Consider the following 12,465-nt stretch of genomic DNA (forward strand, 5'->3'; position numbering starts at 1 on the left):
AAAACTTTACCCCCATTTCGATTCGATTTCGATTCGTTTTCTTTTTCTATAAAAAATAGTTTTTATTTTCGCATTTTGGTCTCTGAATGATTTAAATGAATCGTCAATTGTTAATTGCTAATTTGTACATAACATAAGTCACAAGCAGCATTTTGTTATTGCATATTTGTGAGTCCTTTCCACCTTACCCCCTACAATCGAACTTTTCGCCCCCCTTAATTCAGTTCGATTTCAATACAATTTTCCCGCTTGCTAATTCAAAGGCAATTAAGCAGCAATACAAATAAACCAAAGAACTCAGGCCCTCCGTCTAATTAATAAATAATGCAGGCAAATGCAATTAAGCTAGTGGGTAAATGTTAAGGTTAACTGGTTTCCTTTTTTCGGGCCTATGAGTGGCTATATTGCTTGGTTTCTGGTCAATCGGTTCCTATTTTTGTCCGAAGTTCTGTGTGAGCATAAACAACAATTTGTCTAAATTATAGTTATTAACTGATACATATATGTACGCATGAGGAGGCCCATTTGCCACCCGCTCATTTTCAATGTGGCCTAGAGATGCGGGAGTTGCTCGAGTGGCAAACGAGTCGAGTAACGAAATCTTCAATGCAATTCAGTTGCTTGAAAGTCAAAGGATGCTATTTGTGCATGCTGCGATCGGATGATGTCCGAGGTATTCCACAAATATCTAAAGATATACACGGTACTATCTAAGGTGTTCCACGTTTCGTGTTGAAGACACTGTTTCAAACGAGTTCGAACAACTTCAATCCGAAACCTGAAAGCATAGCATAAATAGAACAGCGGAGTATCTAGATATATTTCCAAAAGAACTCGAAAACAAACATGATTACATATTAAGTATCTATGTACGTGGCCTATATGCAAGGTAGTCAAATTCATCGCCTTTATATCGTTTATCATAGCTATTCAGTATTTGGAAAAACATCAGCAATATGCTCGTTATGTGTTCAATATATGTATATGTGTGTATATACTCGTATATATCCATTATAAGTAGTTGTAAATCGATCGAGTTAAACTGGTATTCAATTCAGAGCTAGTGGTTTTGTGGGTTAACGCGTCTATATCGGTCTATATCGGCCTATATCTAGGTGTCTATAACTATATATATGAATATATAAACATTTTGTCAGACTTAAAATGGAGCTTACGGCTTACGGCTTACGGCTTACGGCTGGCGTGTGTCTTGATCGGGATGTGGTGTCCTCGGAATTACAAAGTATTACTAATTATTATTGTTGTTGATGGCTTGCTAGTTGGCTGGCTGGCGGCACTTAATCTGAATCAGAAATCAGAAATCGGAGAACGCAAGTGGAGGCCTTCCTGAATATATCTAGGTGTATAATACATAAATGGGAGCACATCAGCCATGTGAAACGGCTGCTGCGCCACTTGAATTGCTAATCTTAGTCGAGGGATTGGGATTCGTTAGGATAAGTGTTCTATTTGGTTTTGGAATCCGGCATCAGGCAAAACTAGTGAAGTCTTCACTCTACTTTTAAGGCAAATCGCACAAGTCGGGGCTGCACAAGTGGGTCTATGTGTGTCTGTCCATGGAGCACTCTGAATCCTCGGCAGACGGCGTTCAGGAGAGTGGAGGATCTTTATGGATCTCCCGTCCATCTGCTGGCTAACAGTAACATCGAAGTTTATTATTTACTTGGGTTGAACAACGTGGTAACTACTTGTATGTAGCGCTGCTTAGATTTTAAATTCTGCAGCAATCTATAGTATCTGGAATTGCATTCGCACTCTTATTTTGATATATGTATGTATGTTCTATCTTCCTGAAAACCATTTGATTTATCTGCGATTTCTCGACCACTGATATTGTGTTTCTCTGCGGCTTTTCATATTTGGTAATTTCGCCCATTGCTTTTCCTGTAGATGATTAATTACATTCAGCCAGTTATCGCCACCTGGATCTTCCGGCTGCTATGGCTATCGCCCTCTTATTCGCACGCCTAGATGAGCCTGTCCTGCTCGCTCACAAGCGGTACTCATAGTGCGCCGATCGAGATCGCCGGGCTCCCGAGTACCAGCGATAGGGAACCCGCTGCTGGTGCAGCGCCAGGCCAGCCGCTCCTCCGCCGGTCCCTATGTCCGCACCCGGACTGCGCGCCAACTGCAAGGTTAGCGCCAGGCGCGACTGCTAGGAGGACGAGGCCGATGGCGACGGAGTGCTGCCATTGGAGGCCTGTCGCTGGCGTCTGTGCTGCTGCTGATGCTGCTGCTGATGTGGGAGCTGCATCGCCGGAGCCGTCATCCTGCGTCCCAGGGCGGGCAGCGGATTGGCGTCCAGATAGGCCTCCGGACTGAAGCGCACCCGACTGTGCTGGGAGCCAATGGAACCCTCTTTGGCACTCAAATAGGAGCTATCATCGCTGGTCAACGAGTCCGGCGGCGTGGGATTAGTGGGTGTGCCCTGCTGCGAGGATGTGGAACCATTGCCGCCATTCCCACCATTGTACTTCTTCAGCGAGCTGCGCAGCTTGGACTGGCCGGCCAGCGGTGGTGGCAGCGCAGCCACCACCGAACCCGCACCTGATTGCTGGTAGCCCAGCGAAAGCGCATGCTGCTCGAAGGGCAGACTGGCCGGTCGCGTCACTGCCGCCGTGGCATATTTGCTCTTGGTCATCGGCAGCGGACTGTGGATGAGGCGGTTTAGCAGCTTCGGTGATCCGGCGTACAGCTCCTGCTTTGTGGGTGGAGGCACTTGCTCAAGCTCAAGCTCGCGCTCGCGCTCCCGCTCCCGCTCGCGTTCCCTCTCGTACTCCGCATTCAGATTGAGATTGTTGTAGTCGTAGCACAGCAGCTCTTCGTGCTCCAGAAGGACGTTTGAATTATTCGAAACGGTCGAGGGAGTGCGTCGGTGTCCGGCCGCACTGACGCCCATTTGTGGAACCCGGGGCGGTGGTGTACGGGTCTGGCTCACCGGACAGGGAACGGTCACGGGCAGCGGCACCACTGGCGCCTCGTACTGGTAATCGTAGTAGTCCGGCAGCCGATGGTTATAGTCGTAGGAATAGTCCGGGTACGACTTGCAGTCACGCTCGTAGCTGTAGTTCAACTCCGGCCGGTATGGAAAGTAATTGGAACCTATCAGCGGGGAAGAAAACAATTGGGTTAGCACCTTCTTGTCAAGTGGCTCCCCAAAACTCACCAAAGTAACCATTTCGGTAGTTTCCGCCATCGTTGGAGTAACTGGGTCCGTTTCTCAGGTAATCGGCTGGCGCATAAAGTGGCGGTGGACCGATGCCACCGCCCACACGGAACTCCTCGAAGGCATCCGCTTGCGGATTGGCGTTGCCAAAGCTGCTGTTGCTCAGTTTACGGCGTGGCGATGGCGTCGGTGGCTGGGTTCCGGCGTAGAGTGCACTCACCACGGCTGGTGGTTGTGATGGCGCTACTGTTGTCACTACGGCCGATGGCACTGGCTGTGGTTGGTGTGGGTGTTGGTGGAGGAGCTGGTGGTGGTGGTGCTGCTGCTGCTGCTGGTGGTGGTGCAACTGATGCTGTGGTGTCCGCTGCACAGGTGTGTAGTATGGCTGGCTGCCACCGATTCGCCGGGCCAGGGATGTGGGCTGCGATTTGCTGACCGGAGCTTCAATGCCAGCAAATCTGTGGGGCAGTAATACAGATACAGCTTTAGTTCTGAAGAATTCGCGCTAGTTTCGTTCAACACTTACCTGGCTTGTGTGGCCATCTTCCGGGGCGTGCTTTCCCTCAGATCCTGCTGTTCGCCCTCCTGCTGTTTCAGTGCCGCATCCACCTGCAGCTCCAGCGTCTGCTCCGGCTGCGACTCCACCTCCTCCGGACCGGTGATTGCTGCTTTCGGTGCCGCTTTCAGGGCAGGCACTTCGCTCAGCAAAGTGGGATGCACTGGCGACACGTTCGACATCCGGACATCGTATCCGGCCGCCACTCCCGCCAGCAGGGAGGCCATGTTGTACAGCAGCAGTTCGATCACGGAGAGCTTCGGCTTCCGCGCAGAGTCGCCGGCGTAGAGCGTCGGCAGGGGTACGTTGCTGGTGAAACGGCTGAGCAGATACGGCGATGGCGACATAATCGGCATGTTGGTGGCCCCCGGACGCCAGTCATCCATCTTGCTATTGCCCTGGTATCCTGGTTGGTCGGCAGCATCCAAGGCGGATATGAGACATGATTGAGTTACGGAATATGGCTCTGGTTTGGGGATCGGTGGCTGGGATATGGGCGGTAATCGGATAGTCGGGAGAGTAGATGGATAGTAACCGCAGGCAACACCAAAGTTTAACCACCGCATACCAGGAGACTCTGTTCGTCCTACTAATGGTTAATCTCTCTGTCCAACTGGGGATTGTGCTCAAGCACAGAGAAAATCCATTCTTAACATGCCAAATTTTCGTTAAATTATAGAAGTAATATAATAATCGTAGCAATACAAATTGAAATGTTCGTGTGATTATTGGACGTTCTCTGTGATTTTCGGCTGCGAGGCAATCAAAACTGGTCGGCAGATTCTCTTAAGTTGGTTTTATTGTCGGATTTCTGTTTCTAGGTATAGTTTCTTTTTATTTTTGTTTTTTTTTGGGATGGCTTGGCCCCAACATGGAAAATACAGTAATATACAAAGTACATTGAAATAGAATCGAGCACTAAACGTAGAATGAACAAATCGTAAAATGAAGTATAAATATACAATTGAAAATATTCATAAAAATAATACAAAAAAATTATCATTTCTTTTTCGTTTCATCATCGTTTTTTGATCACAGGTTTTTTTGTTTTGCGCGATTACTCTTGTGCTTTTGTAAAAGAAATCATAAATAAATAAATTGGAAAACCCGATTGCATAATGTAAATAAAACTGTGCTCAAAATACAAAAAAAGTCGAATATAATATTAAAATTAAGATGCACCGCAAATCGTTTGCGAATTTTTCGTTAAGTGCAGGCCAAACGAAATGCGAAAGGCGATGGAAATTTGGAAAATATCTCTTACATGGAAGGAGAAACGGAGAAGAGGAGAAGGCTTCTCGCTGGACACAAAAAAAAGTTCGAATTCCTACAAAACTAGAACTTAGTTCAACTAAGATGTGTGTAATGTAAGGTAAGGACGCACTTACGCATCGGTATAAATATAGCAATATGGTTTCCTTAAGGTTAATCCAATTGTTACACATTTATGTATATGGTTTAGTTCAATATTTTGCCATTGGCCCATGCAAATGTTTTTCTTTTGTTTCTGATGCCTACGTATAAGCGGCGTTAGTCTATCCGTAAATGTTTGATCCGTAAAGGTTCGTCCTCACTCTGTACTATCTTGCAGTTTTCTAGCCGCTCCCCTGGCAAAAATCACTGCACTAATGGGATGTCTTGTGTGTGAGTTTCGCATATCATATTGCATTCGTTAGGAACAATTCGGTTATTGTGAAATGCCAACCTCGGACAGGGGAGTTTGGTTTTACGTTTAGTGGTTTCGTTAGACGGGGATTCGGGTATCTGGGCCCTCCTATTTTGGCACATTAGCTAGGGCTAATCCGCAGAGGAAGTCCTTCTGTCGTCTGGTGTTTCATCGCTTTAATCTTTTGCGTCTGACTTAGTCTACAGTTTTAATATAAAACAATGAGCTAATTAGGCGGTTCTCATCTGGCGTCCAACTCCAACAGCAGCACAGCTCACAACTCCTGCCTTAGTGGTACTTCAGCAGCGCTCCAGTTGCTCGCAGGATTGCGTCTGCGGCTTCTTGCCCTTGCGCTTCAGGGAGCGACTGCTTCCGCCCATGGCCAGATCGGTTTGATAGGGATCAATGGCACAGAACTCGGAGCCACCGACCATGTTGTGCTCCGCCAGCTTGCTGTACTGCTTTCGCGAGCGCGTGAACAGATTGAAGAAGGCGCGGATCTTGCTCGATCCAGCCGAGTGCTGGTGCTGGGGATCATTATGATCATCAATGTGGTGCTGTGCCTCGACAGGCGCCTCAACAGACTTGGATTTGGTAATGTGTTTGGGCCGCCGCTTCTTTTGGTTCTTGCTCTGCATGCGCTGTTCCTGGGCCCGCAAGTGTTCCTTCTGCTTAATGACATCGGGATGCGGCTGGACATCTTGCATTCGACGCGTGTTCAGTATGGAGTTCTCCTGCAGGTGATAGCCGTTCACGGCTTCAGTAGAGGCAATGGAGGGGGAGGCGGAAGCAGTGGTGGAGGACGAGGACAGCGATGGCGAGGCGGAGCGATAGGTGGCGAAGCTAATGGAGGCACTGGATGTATATAGATCCGATCTGGCAGGCGTTCGTGGCGTGGCCACAAAATCTGGCTCTTCGAAACTGACGCTCTGGAAGGTCACTGAGCTCTTGCGCGAAGTGGTGGAGTTTTGGCGCATCTGAGAGGGCGGCACTTGACTCTCGTCTTCCGCTTCTGCTGTGTCCACCTCCAACTCCGCCTCCTCTTCCCCTTCTTCCCGCCTGGTGAAGAAGCAGTGCCGTGGAAACTGCGAGCCGGAGAAGTTACGCTGAAAGCGACCACCCTCGAGCGCCTCTTCCGCATCATCGCAATCCCTGGCAGTCAGCGGTGTGCTGGAGTTGTACATGGTTAGGTCGCCACTGGACTTGGAGTTCACCCTTTCGCTGCTGGCCATGGACATCTTCTTGATCACATCCCGATAGAAGGCATGGTCATACGTATTGTTGTCTTCCGATGGCAGAGTTAACTGGTTGGGCAGTGCAAAGCTATTGCTACTGATTGGGGGCGGATGGTGACTGCTGCTGTCCAGCGAATGCTTCTTTCTGCCCACGGCTGGACTGTTGCCCAGACTGCCGCCAAAGCGATGCATATGCACTGCACCACTGGCCGCGGACGAGTTCCCAGACTTGAGGAAGTGAAAGCAGCCGGTCGGACTGGCCATAGTGTCCGTTTCCGAGCTGTCATCCGTTACCAAATAGAGTGGTGGTGGCTGGTAGGCATGCGGATGATCCAGTCCGTTCTCCTGACTCCTGGCGCGATGATAGGTCTTGACTGGGGATTGGCTGGTGCTGCTGTTGGAGTTGCTCCGCCCGTTCTGGAGGACGATTATCGTGTTCGGCTGGGAGGTCAGGTTAGTTTGACTGTTATTGTTATTGCTATTAATAGTACTATTATTATTTAGCTGATTGTTGTTGTTGGCGGAGATGCTGTTGTTGTTGTTGGTAGTGGTGGTTGTGATGGTGGTGGTGATGGCTTTACAATTGCCAATGTTGTTGTTGTTGGGGCGCGTTAGTATAAAGGGTATACCTGGGTACAACAAGGGCGTGGCCGGCGTCCCACCAGCGCCTCCACTTCCACTTCCACCCAAAGTTCCCAAACCCGGCGGCGGTGTCAGCGAGGCCACCTGCTGCTGGTTCTGCTGCTGTTGCTTCTTGTCCAGATTCGGAGCACTCTTGCTGAAGGAGGAGTGGGTTGAGGTCTGGGCGGGCCATTCCGGCTGACCGCCGCCCAGTTGCGAAGGCAGTAGGGATCGCTCCCGCTGGTGCATCGTCGACGGGCCCCACGTCTTGCCCTTGTGCCCATCGGTCACTGATTCACCCCAAAGCCATCAAAATAATACGGAACATAAGACGAAAATAAAACGAAAAAAACCAAACGCAAATCAATTAAATATACAAAAACTCATTTAAAAAGAATTATACCAAAAATATGAAAAATATCTAGTTCATTTTGCCACTGATACGAGGCGTAATCTTATCTCTAGACCCGCATGATGCACTGAATACTCACTAGAGCTATATATAGAGTTAAGTCCAGCGCATATATCATACAACTATATCATATAAACTATAGTATTTTTGGTTGAAAGAATGATTCATCTCGAACATCATACGATTTATCACTTTATGTGGAAGCAACCCTAATCTTGTAATTTAATAGGCTACAAATGCGTAAGTTTGAACGTGTGATCTAATAAACCCATGGTAATCAGATCTCTGGGTCGGATGCAGGGGAATCCCCAGTACTCACGTGCCACGATGCGCAGTCCGGAGAAGGAAGGTGATCCAGGCTGCTCCGCCTTGTCGCGTACGGCCGTAATCGTGTGCCGGAAGCCCGTGGGCAGCGATATCTGCAGCGGTTTGTTCTGAATAATGCAGATATAAGATTGTAATGTAAGGAACTTCGTTATAAGCAAAATCACACACCTTTTTGCCCTTTTTGTGCTTGCGTTTCGATGGCACCGGTTGCATCATGACCAGCTCCCGTTCGATCAGCACCATTTCACGCTCGCGCAGGTTCTGTTCCCGGATTTTCAGAAGAGTCGCCTTCTCGCGCTGCTCGTTCTGCACTCTGAGCAGCTGCTCCTCCTTGTTGCGCAGTTCCTGCCGGGATTAAATGGGAATAACATGACGGAACGTGGCGGGTTAGTTTGGGTGAAGCTTGGTCACTGTACAGGGGAGTTTGGTGCTAGAAAATAGCAGTAACTAGGAACTAGAAACCATGCAGCTGTTGGCTTGTGAGGGGCTCTATCGCGGGAGTTATCCAGCCAGTTAAAAAACAGGATAACTTAGGGTAAAATAGAGCAAAGTAATGTAACGAAACAACAGAAAGAAACGCAACGCAACGCAACGCAACTGAAACGCAAACGGCGGGCAAGAGAAACCTGTTGGACGCGCTTACCTCTTCGATGGTTTGGAAACGCTTAACGTCGTTGGATGTTTTATTGGATAATAGGGGAATTTTGTATTGTTTTGTTTTGGAGAGAAAGTATATACCAAATTATTAGAATTTCATCAACGACCAAGTGGGAGAAATGAGGGGAACTATGGAAGAACTCAAGAGCGCGGCGTAAGGCCAACAAGGAACGGTCTAGAAACGATCTAGAGCAACTCTAATAGGTTTAGGAGTTTATATGGTCGGGTTGCCTGGCGTTTTCCAGCCAGATGGTACCTTTTCTTTTTCGCGCAAGTCATGTAGCACACCCGCGATCTCCTTTCTCCAGCACTCCTGCATGTAGTGGAAAGACTCCTGGGGCGTCAGGGTGAACTTGGAGCAGGCGATGCTCTCCAGCTGTTTGAGAATCTCCTTGAAGCCAGGTCGCTTGTGCGGATCAGTTTGCCAGCAGCCTGCGGGATTTCGTATAATGACATTCAAATACTTCAAGTCCATTGCATTGCATCACTTACTTTTCATCAGGGCTCCCCAGGTCTCTGGGCAGGTTTTTGGTATGGGCAAGGTCAGCGTATTGACAGCCACGCCGTAGGCCACGGACAACGGGTCAAAGCCCTTGTACGGCGTCTCGCCCGTTATTAGTTCCCACAGCAACACACCGTAGCTCCAAACATCGGAGAATCTGGCGGATACAGAGTTTTGTTAATTAGGTAGAGAGGAACCCAAATAAAAAAGGAATCTTACTTGGAATAGGTGCTGACGCTGATGACCTCCGGTGGCATCCAAGCGTATGTGCCCGCGGCACTCATCCTTTGCGTGTTGTACATCTCCCTGGCCAAACCGAAATCCGTGATCTTGAGCGTCTTCTGCTGCAGATGATTGCCCTCGATTGCCTCGTAGATCAGCACATTGGAGGACTTGAGGTCGCGATGTATGATCGACATGGGCGCCTCATTGTGCAGATAGTTCATGCCCCTGGCTATTTGAATGGCCCAGTTGACTAGGACATCGGGTGGTATCTTGCCGGCTAGTATGCGATTAAGACTTCCTCCCCTGGCGTACTCCATCACCAGACAGAGTTTGGTATTCAGACATACTCCTCGCAAGGCTGCTATGTTTTCGTGCTTGAGGGCCCAAAATAGTTTGGCCTCCTGCAGGACATTATCCCGCATCCTTTGCATATCATCCTCGCCCGTTTGATGGGCAATTTTGATGGCTACCTCTTCGCCATCGTAGAAGCCACGATGGACTTTGCAAAAGCCGCCGGAACCGATGACTTCCTTGATGTCCAGCTCATTGTACTCGATCTCATGCGGCTGGATGTCACCAATGGCGGACGAGACATTCAATTGCAGTGGGTCCTCATCGGTGACAAAGTCCTTGGGGAAGACACCGACCTGAAGGGGATTAGTGGTTTAATTAGGACGCTCTTCAAGGGACATTGTATAACTGCGTACCTTATCTCCAATCTTGCCGGTCCACCAGCCCACATCGCCAGATACTTCGCTGTCCGTGGAGAGGACCACCACGATTTCGCCGCGCCGCAGGGTCAGCTCATCCTCGCCCTGGGCATCGTAGTCATACAGAGCGGTCCACAGGCTGCCATCGCCCACCTGGGTCTCGACTTGATCTAGATCTGGTATTGGAATCTCTGGTATCTGCTGATGATGCAGTTGCTCCAACTGCTGCTGCTGTTGCAGCTGCTGCTCCTCGCTGATCGGCAGCATGTTGGTGGTGTCCAGTCCTCGGGCGACCTGCGAGGGCATCAAAGGTCCACAGTTGGCGACATGGAAACACCGAACCACTTCTTTGTTTTTGTTTTCTGCTTCTCCGTTTTTGTTGTTTTCTCTTGCCTTCTTCCCTCGTTTCAACTTGCTATTGTTTCGCTGTGTGTGAAAGAGAGATAAAAACGCAAAGGGGCGAAGACGGAGAAGAAGAATAGAAGAAGAAGCAGCAGCAGCAGCAGCTTAGTAATGTTTGTTGCCAAAGGGGGTGGGGTGGGGTCAGCTTACGGGTAAGGATGTTGCGCCTAATCCTGACCTCCTGCCCACCGGATCGCTCCGCCACCGGATTGTCCACTGCCGTTGTGTCCCACTATCCGTTCGTCGACCACACGCACAACAGCAACAGCAAGAACAACAACAACAACAACGGCACACAATCAGACAACACGGTACAAAACACACACACACGCACACGCGCTGCACACCATGGTCGCTCTCTCGCAGTCGCAGTCGCCGTCAACGTTGTCGGCTAATTTGAACTATCCTTGATCCCGTGCAATCGGTTATATCCGTTTTATTTGCCCGATTCTGCATATGTTTTTGAAACACATATGTATTAAAAAAAAAAAACTAGAGTTGCACTGTTCAAATGTGAACTAGTATAATCGAACTGGTCTTTGGCCCCAGCCAAGTGAACTGGTTAAATTTGCGGTTCACCTGGGATATTGGTTCCAGTTCGTCGACAATATTTTAATTGGAATGGCCTTCAAGGTAATTGTACATATGCATTTATATTGGCAATTGTTAAGTTTAGTGTAGAAACAAGGATTTCTTAATAATTTTGTTGCGGATCTCATAAGCCAATTGCTGGATTTTAAACTAGTTCCATTTCAAATTATACTAAAAAATCACATAAAAGCGGTGTTGGTCAACGAGAGCTGTTTGGTATTTAAAAATACACCTTTCAGCTTTTCAGCTGTGGTATTTATCGCGTCGATTATTTTTCTTGGCGGTTAATTTTAAAATTTGGAAAGTGCGCGAAAAGTGGTATTAAAATTTTATAACCAAACGTACACGTACCGTAAAAATTTTAAAGTTTAGTTCTTTGTTCCTTAAGAATTTGATATTAAATTGAATAAATTTTTATAAATGAAAACTAACCAATATGCTCCCCTTAGTTTGATTATTAAAACACTTGCTCACATCCTCAACTCCAACAACTAAATGTTCAAGCTCTCATACAAAATCACTTCGATTAAATCACATAATGGGAAATAATTATTTAAAATCACGTTTCAAATGGAATGTCACTGTCATATGTTTTCCGTTGTGATATTCGGAAATTTCGTGCTGCGCATGATTTTTGCAGAGCGTCGGGGAAATTCACGGAAGGCGGGTTGGGGTCTTCCAGCTGCTGCTTTGGCCGCTTTGGACGCTTTGGCTGGTTTGGCTGTTTTGGCTGCTTTGCGGATGCGGATATGGCCTGATGATGTTGCTGTTGCATCGCGGAACGGAACGCTCTGTATGCTGTGTATCCGTCTACCTCCACCACCCCTCCACGCCTTCGCCGCTCTGCGCCCCCTGCGCCACTGTCTCTCTTCTTTTCGACGGTGAATCTCGTCGGGCGCCCTTGTGTGGGTGGTGGGTGATGGGTGGTGGATGCTGGGTGGCCTAGTCCATGCCATGTGTTTATTAAGCCTTCCCCCCTCCGGCACGGCCCCTTGAAACGTTCGGCTGCGCTCGTGTCCTTTCGGCTGCGGCTCTGCGCCGTTCATCCTTTTGGTCCAGCGTCGGCATCGCACAGTGGAATGCATGGGTAATTAGGCGCTTAAATAAATTTCATTTAGGTAATGCTCACAGGAACTTGGTGGGGAATAAACCATATTTCAGCTTATAATTTAAAACATAATGCAGTTAATTGATAAAAATGTTTTGTGTTTTTAAAACATAGAAAAGGCATCTGTGTGTAAGAAATGTATAACTCTTTTTTCCTCACTAAGAAATGCGCAAAAGGCAAGTAAAAGAAACGTAGCTTAAATATATGTTTACGTTTTTGTTGCATAAACAGTGTTAAATAATCAACCCCACTGTCCTTCGGAGCAA

The 12,465-nt window shown here is 48.1% G+C and overlaps 1 protein-coding gene across 3 annotated transcripts; it reads right to left on the bottom strand.

Annotated features, from left to right (window-relative positions):
* Positions 1-75: 75 nt before the first annotated feature.
* On the bottom strand, positions 76-11,276 carry LOC6550523 (mitogen-activated protein kinase kinase kinase). 3 transcript variants are annotated; one of them, XM_026981534.1, is made up of 10 exons: positions 10,651-10,992; positions 10,096-10,524; positions 9,383-10,035; positions 9,154-9,320; positions 8,918-9,093; positions 8,173-8,349; positions 7,997-8,111; positions 3,714-4,149; positions 3,188-3,645; positions 76-3,123 (listed from the first exon to the last, which is right to left on the bottom strand). In XM_026981534.1, the coding sequence occupies exons 2-10, from the start codon at positions 10,402-10,404 to the stop codon at positions 2,177-2,179; spliced, it is 3,438 nt and encodes a 1,145-aa protein (XP_026837335.1). In that variant the 5' UTR covers positions 10,405-10,524; positions 10,651-10,992; the 3' UTR covers positions 76-2,176. The 3 variants fall into 3 exon arrangements, with proteins under 3 accessions (XP_026837335.1, XP_026837333.1, XP_026837334.1); XM_026981532.1 differs by lacking the exons at positions 76-3,123; positions 3,188-3,645; positions 3,714-4,149 and adding exons at positions 4,525-7,555; positions 8,648-8,668 and having other exon boundaries at positions 10,651-11,276; XM_026981533.1 differs by lacking the exons at positions 76-3,123; positions 3,188-3,645; positions 3,714-4,149 and adding an exon at positions 4,525-7,555 and having other exon boundaries at positions 10,651-11,276.
* Positions 11,277-12,465: the final 1,189 nt, after the last annotated feature.

The sequence above is a fragment of the Drosophila erecta genome, unplaced genomic scaffold (assembly GCF_003286155.1).
Source record: "Drosophila erecta strain 14021-0224.00,06,07 unplaced genomic scaffold, DereRS2 tig00000126-arrow-pilon, whole genome shotgun sequence".
Lineage (NCBI taxonomy): Eukaryota > Metazoa > Arthropoda > Insecta > Diptera > Drosophilidae > Drosophila > Drosophila erecta.